This window comes from Panthera onca, chromosome B3 (assembly GCF_046562875.1).
Source record: "Panthera onca isolate mPanOnc1 chromosome B3, mPanOnc1 haplotype 2, whole genome shotgun sequence".
Classification (NCBI taxonomy): domain Eukaryota; kingdom Metazoa; phylum Chordata; class Mammalia; order Carnivora; family Felidae; genus Panthera; species Panthera onca.
Genome location: NC_138344.1, coordinates 62,003,088 through 62,012,595, shown reverse-complemented (window position 1 = coordinate 62,012,595; position 9,508 = coordinate 62,003,088). Strand labels below are relative to the sequence as shown.

The 9,508-nt window shown below is 52.1% G+C and overlaps 1 protein-coding gene across 2 annotated transcripts; it reads left to right on the top strand.

Moving 5' to 3' along the window:
* Positions 1–461: 461 nt before the first annotated feature.
* On the top strand, positions 462–8,715 carry VPS18 (VPS18 core subunit of CORVET and HOPS complexes). Of its 2 annotated transcripts, none has more exons than XM_060618909.3 (5): positions 462–898; positions 1,925–2,066; positions 4,218–4,309; positions 4,481–6,351; positions 7,382–8,715. In XM_060618909.3, exons 1-5 carry the CDS (start codon positions 808–810, stop codon positions 8,105–8,107), a joined length of 2,922 nt encoding a protein of 973 aa, XP_060474892.1. In that variant the 5' UTR covers positions 462–807; the 3' UTR covers positions 8,108–8,715. The 2 variants fall into 2 exon arrangements, with proteins under 2 accessions (XP_060474892.1, XP_060474893.1); XM_060618910.3 differs by lacking the exon at positions 462–898 and adding an exon at positions 2,158–3,084 and having other exon boundaries at positions 1,957–2,066.
* Positions 8,716–9,508: the final 793 nt, after the last annotated feature.

Sequence of the window (9,508 nt, the reverse complement as noted above, 5' to 3'; positions counted from 1 at the left end):
GTTTGGAGAGGTCGGAGCGAGAGCTGGACACGGAGGCTGAGACCGTCTGAGAGAGGAATGCCTGTGCAAAAAAGGAACTGAGGAATGGCTCCGAGCCTGGGGCTGGAATGCGCTGCGCGGATGGGGAAGGGCCTAAAAGCACTGGGATTGCCTCCTTGTGTCAAAATTCAGAACTGCAGCAGGGTCCTGGAGGGGAGCGCCTGTATTCAGTAGCGCCAGCTCACCACCTAGCTGGACTGCAGCTGTGACGCGTCTATGGCTCCGCCCCAAACCGAAAGCTGCCACAGCACTTCCGGCTCCCTCCCTCAAGAGTGGACTGGGCCAGGTCCCTGTCCCTGTCCCGCCCCGCGCCTTGGCCCCGCCTTCGCCCCGGCAGCCCTCGCTGCGCCTCCCAGTGGCGGGTCGGGGATAAGTTCCTACGCGAGCAAACGCGGGTTTCTGAGAGCCCGGAAGTTACGTTATAGGCGCGCGTCCCGGGGGCGGGAGTCAGCTGAGTCGCTGGGGCGAGGTTGGGATCTTCTGGGATCTGCAAAAGGAAACCAGTGATCTTTTGGGGGTGGGAGCGGGGTGCAGGACTGCACCAGATTCAAGGGAGAGGGCTCCGAAGTCTTCTCGCTCATTATAAGGCGAGAGCGAGAAAATCCTCAGGATCTTAAAGAGGAGAAGGGGGCGGTGGATTGCCAGGATCTGTCAGAGCCTTGTCGAGGCTGCGGAGACGCAGTTTCCAATCTAAGGCGACGGGGATCCCTGGGGGGAGCGCTGTTGGAATCCCTGGGCCCGGAACGGAGGGCCCAGAGGCCGGGCACCATGGCGTCCATCCTGGATGAATACGAGGACTCCCTGTCCCGCTCAGCCGTCTTGCAGCCCGGCTGCCCCAGCGTGGGCATCCCCCACTCGGGTAAGGGAGGGGAGGGAGCCGCTCACACTATCCGCACACCTGGCACCTGCGGGGGAGGATCGGGGAGAGTAGCTCCAAGGGTCCGGTTCACCGCCTGGACATACAGTCCAGACCTAGGCCCCTGATTCTCCTCAGGCTCTCTTGGCCCCCAGCTGGTGGATGGTCGAAGTTTAAAAGAGCAGCAAGAGCAGTCTCGTGATCTAGGCCTTGCCACTCGGGTTCTACAAGGAAAGTGGGACCCATTTAAGGAAGTGACTTGCTTACAGGGCCCCGGTTGAGAGAAGTGAGAATAGGCTCCAGGCTTCAGCCAGAGCCTGTGCTTTTCCTACCAGGCCCCTTCTGGAGGTGGGAGGAAGAGGGTGGGCAAAGAACATGGTGGAAGGGGAATGTTGTAGGGGTAGGAGGGCTGGTCCTAGAGGGAACTTTGTCACTGAACAGGGAAAAATGAAGTTATTTTGGGCCTTTGCTAGATCTGGGTGCAGGCTGGCCTTGAGGGGAAATTTTTGTAGAAAGTAGGACAGAGTTGGCAGAGGGGTCTCAAGTGCTAGGTATGCAGTGGTAAATAAATGAGAATAAAAGCTAGAGAAAGAAGCTACAGCTTGATTGGGACTGTTCCCCAGGGCTTCCTCTGCCTTCATTCTTCTGGAGACTCACTCAGAGCATTACTGCATGGGTAGGGAGGAGGGGAGAGAGTGGATCTAGACTACTTTAGTTGAGCTGAGATTGCTAGGCCCGAGATTGATAAGGGAGAATGCCCAACCCTTTCTACTGAGAAGGGTACATGAGGGTGCAACAGCATTATAAGGGTTCAAAGAACCCACCCCTCACAGCTGTCAGAAGGAGCCCAGAGCCCTCATGTAGAGATGATTAGCAAACTACTTGATATGTTGATAGCAAACTTTTGCCTGAGGGCTTGGGGTAGGAGTATGTTGGGAAGGTGGAGAGGAAAACAATTTTTTGTTTGCCTCTCCTTGTTCTTCCTCCATCTCTTCCATAGCTCACCTTTAATTCCCTCCTTTCCTGTAGGGTATGTGAATGCCCAGCTAGAGAAGGAAGTGCCCATCTTCACAAAGCAGCGCATTGACTTTACCCCTTCTGAGCGTATCACCAGTCTTGTTGTCTCCTGCAATCAGCTCTGCATGAGCCTGGGCAAGGATACCCTGCTCCGGTAAGTGAGGGCTCAAAAGACTTAGTAGGGAGTGGATTAGTGGTATTTGGGGACTATTAACTGACTGGGGACTTTCTTTCATTCTGGGCAGGTGAAACTACAGTAGATTTGGAATTTTCAGGAAACATCCATTACCAAAGAACTAATGTAGTATAGTAGTTAAAATCAGGTAGATCTGGATCAGAGCTCAGCTCTCCTATGTACCAGCCAGGGAATGTTGAATAAGTCACCCAGTCTCTCTAACTGTGTCCCGTCATCTGTTAAAGATAGTTAGAACTATCTTTAGTCACAAGTTAGTCACATTGATCAGGGGAACCATCTAGAGTCCTGAAGTAAATCCACTATACATGGAAATAATATATCTCAATAAAATTAGATATAAACACATACATACATACATACATACATACATACGTAAGTGGGAATACTATATAACAAGGGTGTCAGAAAAAAATGCTTATCTAGAATAACCATCTGGAATAAAACAGCTAAGGCTCTGTATCACAAAAATAAATTCTAGGTGGGATAATTATTTAAATAGGAAAAACAAACTGAATATCAAAAGAATATTTAATAAATGTCTGTGTTCTTGGGCAGAAGGGAGACCTTCTTACTCAAGCTAGAAAGGACAGGTATATTTGACTACATAGTAATGACAAAACAAAAACAAAAAAGCCTTTGAGGGGTGCTTGGCTGGCTCAGTTGGTAGAGCGTGTGACTCTTGATCTTGGAATCGTGAGTTTGAGCCCCACATTGGGTGTGGGGATTACTCAAAATAATAATAAAGAAAAAAAGCATTTGAATCTGGTCATGACCAAAGATGGTGGGAAAATGATGTGTTTCCACATATGACTAAGGATTTACATCCCTATTCTTTAAAAAGCCCTTACAAATTAATAAGAAAAAGACACTTAAGTAGAAAGGGGAGGGCAAAGAATATAAACAAGCAGTTTACAGAAGAGGAACTCTACATTGCCAGTAAACATCTAAAAATATTTTCAACCTTTGGGAAATAAAGGTAAGGTACCATTTTTTTTAACCTATCAGATTGACAAAAATTAAAAATAGTAATAGATGGTGCTGGTGAAGACACACAGAAATGGACTCTCACACACCGCTGGTGAGAGTATAACTTGCCACTGTCTTTTGGAAAAGTGTTCTGGAAATGCCTGTTAAAGTTTAAAATGTCTATAAGTTGGACCCAACAATCCCACTTTGGAGAATACGTAATCTTAGAAAAGATTACGCTTTGCAAGAAAAGTACCGCTTTGCAAGGGTATAGATACAAGGATGTTGACTGCAGAGTTATTTATGGTCGGAAAAACTGGACCCAAACTGAATGCCCATCAACAGGAAAATGATGATAAAATTATGGTTGAGCCATGAAGGGGAAAATTATGCAGTTATTGAAACAATGAGTTAGATAGAGCTGTATGTTGATACTGTGGAATATTCATGAAATATCATTAAGTGAGAAAAGCAAGTTAAAAATTTATATATATACACACACGTATGTACACAACATGAAGTGATTTTTGTAAAAATATAAAGACAGTGACAAAACAAGTCTATGTTGTAAGGATGGAGAAAAACCTTAAAATCAGTTTTGTCTATGGAGAGTGATGGGTTTAAGAAGAAAACTTAACTCTTTATACATCTTTGCTTTGATTCTTTAAAAATGGGTATATAATTTGAAAATGGTTTTAATAAGGGAAGTATAATTTCAACAGGAGCACCCCTCAGTGTTATTGTGAAGATTGAGATATACTTGGTTAAGGTCTTGGCATGGTGCTTGGTATGTAGAAAGTACTCAGTAACCATTAGCTAGTATTTGTTCTTTTTTTACCCCAGCAATCTGGGATACCCCTGCATTGTCTTCCCAGATGCACTGTAGATCTTCTGAGTAGAGGGAAAAGACTTCTATTTAGTGACTTCTCAAAATGAGGTAGGGGAATTCTCAGAGCTGAAGGTTCTTAAGTAGGATCCTGTGTGTATTTGAGAGTTCCCTTGAGATTGTGTGCAGAATTTTATATGTGTATATAGATTTCAGGGAAGAGAGCCTGTGGCTTTCATCAGATTATAAAGAGGTCTGTGATTCCAAAAAAGGATCTGCCCTTCTCTGGAGTGATGCTGTGACTCTTGTCCTGACAGCATTGACTTGGGCAAGGCCAACGAACCCAACCATGTGGAGCTGGGACGCAAGGATGATGCCAGAGTTCACAAGATGTTTCTGGACCACACTGGTAACTGGTGGTGGAGGTCTGAGATTGGTGGGGCGGGGGGTGGGGAGACTGGTTGAGCGGAGGGTAAGTCATTGCCTGGGTGGATGGGATCTGAGAGTGGTGGGGATAAGGAGGAGGCTGAGGGTGGGAATGGCAGCATTCTGTAGAGTGCCATACTCTTCCCCACTCCAGGCTGTCACCTGCTGATTGCTCTGAGCAGCACTGAGGTCCTCTATGTGAACCGTAATGGACAGAAGGTACGGCCACTGGCACGCTGGAAAGGACAGCTGGTGGAGAGTGTGGGCTGGAACAAGGCACTGGGCACCGAGAGCAGCACAGGCCCCATCCTGGTCGGCACTGCCCAAGGCCAGATCTTCGAAGCAGAGCTCTCAGCCAGCGAGGGTGGACTTTTCGGCCCTGCCCCAGATCTTTACTTCCGTCCATTGTACGTACTAAATGAAGAAGGGGGTCCAGCGCCTGTATGCTCCCTTGAGGCTGAGCGGGGTCCCGATGGGCGCGGCTTTGTTATCGCCACAACTCGGCAGCGCCTCTTCCAGTTCATAGGTCGAGCAGCAGAGGGGACTGAGGCCCAGGGCTTCTCAGGGCTCTTCGCTGCCTACGCTGACCACCCACCCCCATTCCGTGAGTTCCCCAGCAGTCTGGGCTACAGTGAGTTGGCGTTCTATACCCCCAAGTTGCGCTCTGCACCTCGGGCCTTCGCCTGGATGATGGGGGATGGCGTGTTGTATGGAGCATTGGACTGTGGGCGCCCCGATTCCCTGCTGAGTGAGGAGCGAGTCTGGGAGTACCCAGAGGGAGTAGGTCCTGGGGCCAGTCCACCTCTGGCTGTCGTCTTGACCCAGTTCCACTTCCTACTGCTGTTGGCGGACCGGGTGGAGGCAGTGTGTACGCTGACAGGGCAGGTGGTGCTGCGGGATCACTTCCTGGAGAAGTTTGGGCCGCTGAAGCACATGGTGAAGGACTCCTCCACGGGCCACCTGTGGGCCTACACTGAGCGGGCCGTCTTCCGCTACCATGTGCAGCGGGAGGCCCGGGATGTGTGGCGCACCTACCTGGACATGAACCGCTTTGACCTGGCCAAAGAGTATTGTCGAGAGCGGCCTGACTGCCTGGACACAGTCCTGGCCCGGGAAGCTGATTACTGCTTTCGCCAGCGTCGTTACCTGGAGAGTGCCCGCTGCTACGCCCTGACCCAGAGCTACTTTGAGGAGATTGCCCTCAAGTTCTTGGAGGCCCGACAGGAGGAGGCTCTGGCCGAGTTCCTGCAGCGAAAATTGGCTGGTTTGAAGCCAGCCGAGCGTACCCAGGCCACACTGCTTACCACCTGGCTGACGGAGCTTTACTTGAGCCGGCTCGGGGCTCTGCAGGGTGATCCTGAGGCCCTGAACTTCTACCGGGAAACACGGGAGCGCTTCCGGGCCTTCCTCAGCAGCCCCCGCCACAAGGAGTGGCTCTTTGCCAGCCGGGCCTCCATCCATGAACTGCTTGCCAGCCATGGAGACACGGAACACATGGTGTACTTTGCCGTGATCATGCAGGACTATGAGCGAGTGGTGGCATACCACTGCCAGCACGAGGCCTACGAGGAAGCCCTGGCCGTGCTTGCTCGCCACCGTGACCCTCAGCTTTTCTACAAGTTCTCACCGATCCTCATTCGCCACATCCCCCGCCAGCTGGTGGATGCTTGGATTGAGCTGGGCAGCCGGCTAGATGCCCGGCAGCTCATTCCTGCCCTGGTGAATTATAGCCAGGGTGGCGAGGCCCAGCAGGTGAGCCAGGCCATCCGCTACATGGAGTTCTGCGTGAATGAGCTGGGCGAGACTGAGCAGGCCATTCATAACTACCTGCTGTCGCTGTATGCCCGAGGCCAGCCCGCCTCACTGCTGGCCTACCTCGAGCAGGCTGGGGCCAGCCCGCACCGTGTGCATTATGACCTCAAGTATGCGCTGCGGCTCTGTGCTGAGCACGGCCACCACCGTGCTTGTGTCCATGTCTACAAGGTCCTAGAACTGTATGAGGAGGCTGTGGACCTGGCCCTGCAGGTGAGCCAATGCGTTTTGACCCCATCCAGTAGAGGGACCTGGAGAGCAGTTGCTTCAGATGCTGAGGGTTTGGAGTGGGGGGCTGTGGCTAGAGGGTGCTGGCATTTCTTGCAGAGAGGTGCTTTAGTGTAGAGGTTAAGAATGTGGACTCTTAAGGTCAGGGTTTGAAGTCTGGTTCTGCCACTTAGGAAGCTGTGTGACCTCAGGCTGATTTCTGACCCTGTTTTTGCCTCAGAGGATTCGGCCACAAATGGTAATGGTACTTAGCTCCTAGAGTTGATTAAAGTAGTGTGTATGAAAAGCACTCGGAACAGTGCCTCCTCTACAGTAAGTTCTACATTCATGCTAGCTATTGCGTTACAGCCACGACTGCAGAAGGGGAAGGTGCCGAGTTACACTTCTCAATCCTGAGTCATCACTTGCCTTAGGATCACACGAAGTGCTGTTTAAAATACAAATTCCCAGGTCTGAACCCAGGACTTACTGAATCAGAAAGTCTGAGGTGAGACCCAAAAAATTTGTGTTTAAAAAAAAATTTTTTTTTAAGATCATTTCTTTATTTTGAGAGAGAGCGAGAGTGAGCAGGGGAGGGGCAGAGAGGGAGAAAGAGAATCCCAAGCAGGTTCCGTGCTGTCAGTTCAGAGCCCGACACGGGGCTCAAACCCACGTACTGTGAGATCATGACCTGAGCCGAGATCAAGAGTCGGACGCTTAACTGACTGAGCCACCCGGGTGCCCCCCAAAAATCTGTATTTTGAATATACTCCAGGGTGATTTTTAAATTTGCTAAAATCAAAGCCCCAACTGTCGTAATTAGCTTTTACAAAGCTGTGACAGGGACATACCCATTACTGAGACAGGTTTCTGTCCTGGCCTCCAGAAGCCCTCACCTTGCTTGCTCCCAGAATGCTGGGAATCCTGTCTTGGGGCCTCTCCTCGGGCCCAGCTTCTCCCGGGGCACCTGTCTCTCCCGTAATCTGTATCGTAGAGGGCAGGGGGCTTGACCTTAACACTCATGGTCTCCCCACAGGTGGATGTGGACCTAGCCAAACAGTGTGCTGACTTGCCTGAGGAAGACGAGGAACTGCGCAAGAAACTGTGGCTGAAGATTGCACGACACGTAGTGCAGGAGGAGGAAGATGTGCAGACGGCCATGGCCTGCCTGGCCAGCTGCCCCTTGCTCAAGATTGAGGACGTGCTGCCCTTCTTTCCTGACTTCGTCACCATCGACCACTTCAAGGAGGCGATCTGCAGCTCGCTCAAGGCCTACAACCACCACATCCAGGAGCTGCAGCGGGAGATGGAAGAGGCCACAGCCAGCGCCCAGCGCATCCGGCGAGATCTGCAGGAGCTGCGGGGCCGCTACGGCACAGTGGAGCCCCAGGACAAATGCGCTACCTGCGACTTCCCCCTGCTCAACCGCCCTTTTTACCTTTTCCTCTGTGGCCACATGTTCCACGCTGACTGCTTGCTGCAGGCTGTGCGGCCTGGCCTGCCGGCCTACAAGCAGGCCCGGCTCGAGGAGCTGCAGCGAAAGTTGGGGGCTGCTCCAGCCCCTACCAAGGGCTCTGCCCGTGCAAAGGAGGCCGAGGGTGGGGCTGCCGCTGGGGGACCCAGTCGGGAGCAGCTCAAGGCTGATCTAGATGAACTGGTGGCCGCTGAGTGTGTGTACTGTGGGGAGTTGATGATCCGCTCTATTGACCGGCCCTTCATCGACCCCCAGCGCTATGAGGAGGAGCACCTCAGTTGGCTGTAGGAGGATGCTGTGCTGGGTGGGCAGGCCGTCGGGGGCACGTGCCCCTTCTTGGGAAGGCTACACCCTGGTCTGTGCTCCATCATCTGGAGACTCGCCCCATTGTTGGGAAGAGTGGAATTCTAGCTGTCACCGAGAGGTATCATCTGCCGCTATCCAGTTCTTCAGAGCGGCCTTAGGGCCACTGTTATGCCAGGCCATCTGCCTGCCTCCCAACAGGGGGCCTTAGCCTGGAGAAGTCAGAATTCTGACCCCATCACCCTCTCCCCTCTAACGGTCCTGTTTTCCTTTTTACTCCCCACAGACATCCTGTTCACCTTCTAGAGCGAGAGTACCATTCTCCCTTTTCACTGCGTGGCTCTTCCCCTTCAGAGGAAGGCGTCTCCTGTGTCTGCCCCTAGGTCCCAGAGAGAAAAGGCAGCCCCTCCAAGTCCTGGGCGTGGAGGGTGGGGAAAGGTGGTACTGGTGGTGGGCGTGTCTTGTGTACGCTTTCTAGAGCTCTGGTGTGTGGGCGTGCCCTGGGGGACAGAGCCTCATGGAGGACAGTGGGAGATGATGATGGAGTGGGGAACATTAAACTGCCTGCGCTGTGCTGGTGGTCCTGGAGTTGATGGCTTTGTTGATGCTGGCCTGAGTGGCACGTGAGTGATCTCCAGGAGCACAGGATGCCACAGGGATGCTGCTGGGACCCTGAACACTTTCCAGCCTTGGACTTCGCTTCTTCACCTGATGATGTGACTGATTTTGACATATTTTCTATCTGTTCGCTTCCTTGTCCCTCTGCTCCATCCTCTCCTTCTCCAGGCTCCAACTGGGATTGGTGGCCCACCATCCTCAGATCAAGCACTGTTCTTCCCTTTGGCCAGCAGGTGGTACTGCTCCCCACAGAATCCTTCACACGGGCAGCTGAGGGCACTAATTTCTCGTCCCTTTCTCCGCTAGTGCTTCCTCAGTCTGTTCCTTTCTAGTATGTTCTGGGAATCTGCACTGCCTCACCGTGAATCCAAGCCCTCATTCTTCCTCCCTTCACTAGCCCTTATACATGCGAGATTTTGCTTGCCCTTGTCTTTGCCAACCTGGATCCTTGCATTCCCAGCTTCTGCCAGCTTTGATACTGCCCTACCACTGTCTGGTATTTGACCATATTGTTCAGATCCAGTGTGGAGGTAGGACTGCCCCTGCCACCATCCATGGCATTTGGCAGATTTTTTTCCTCATCTAACTTCTGTGACCCGCCCTCCCCCTCTGGACTACATATACTCTTAGTTGTGGCTACCCTAAGGAGTCTGGATCAGGGCCTTCCCGTGACATCAGCGAGCACCCTTTGCCCTGTGGACTGGGGTTCACAGTCCACTGTTCAGCTCTATAGGTGTGGTCCATCAGCTGCTCAGACTGAAACAAAAT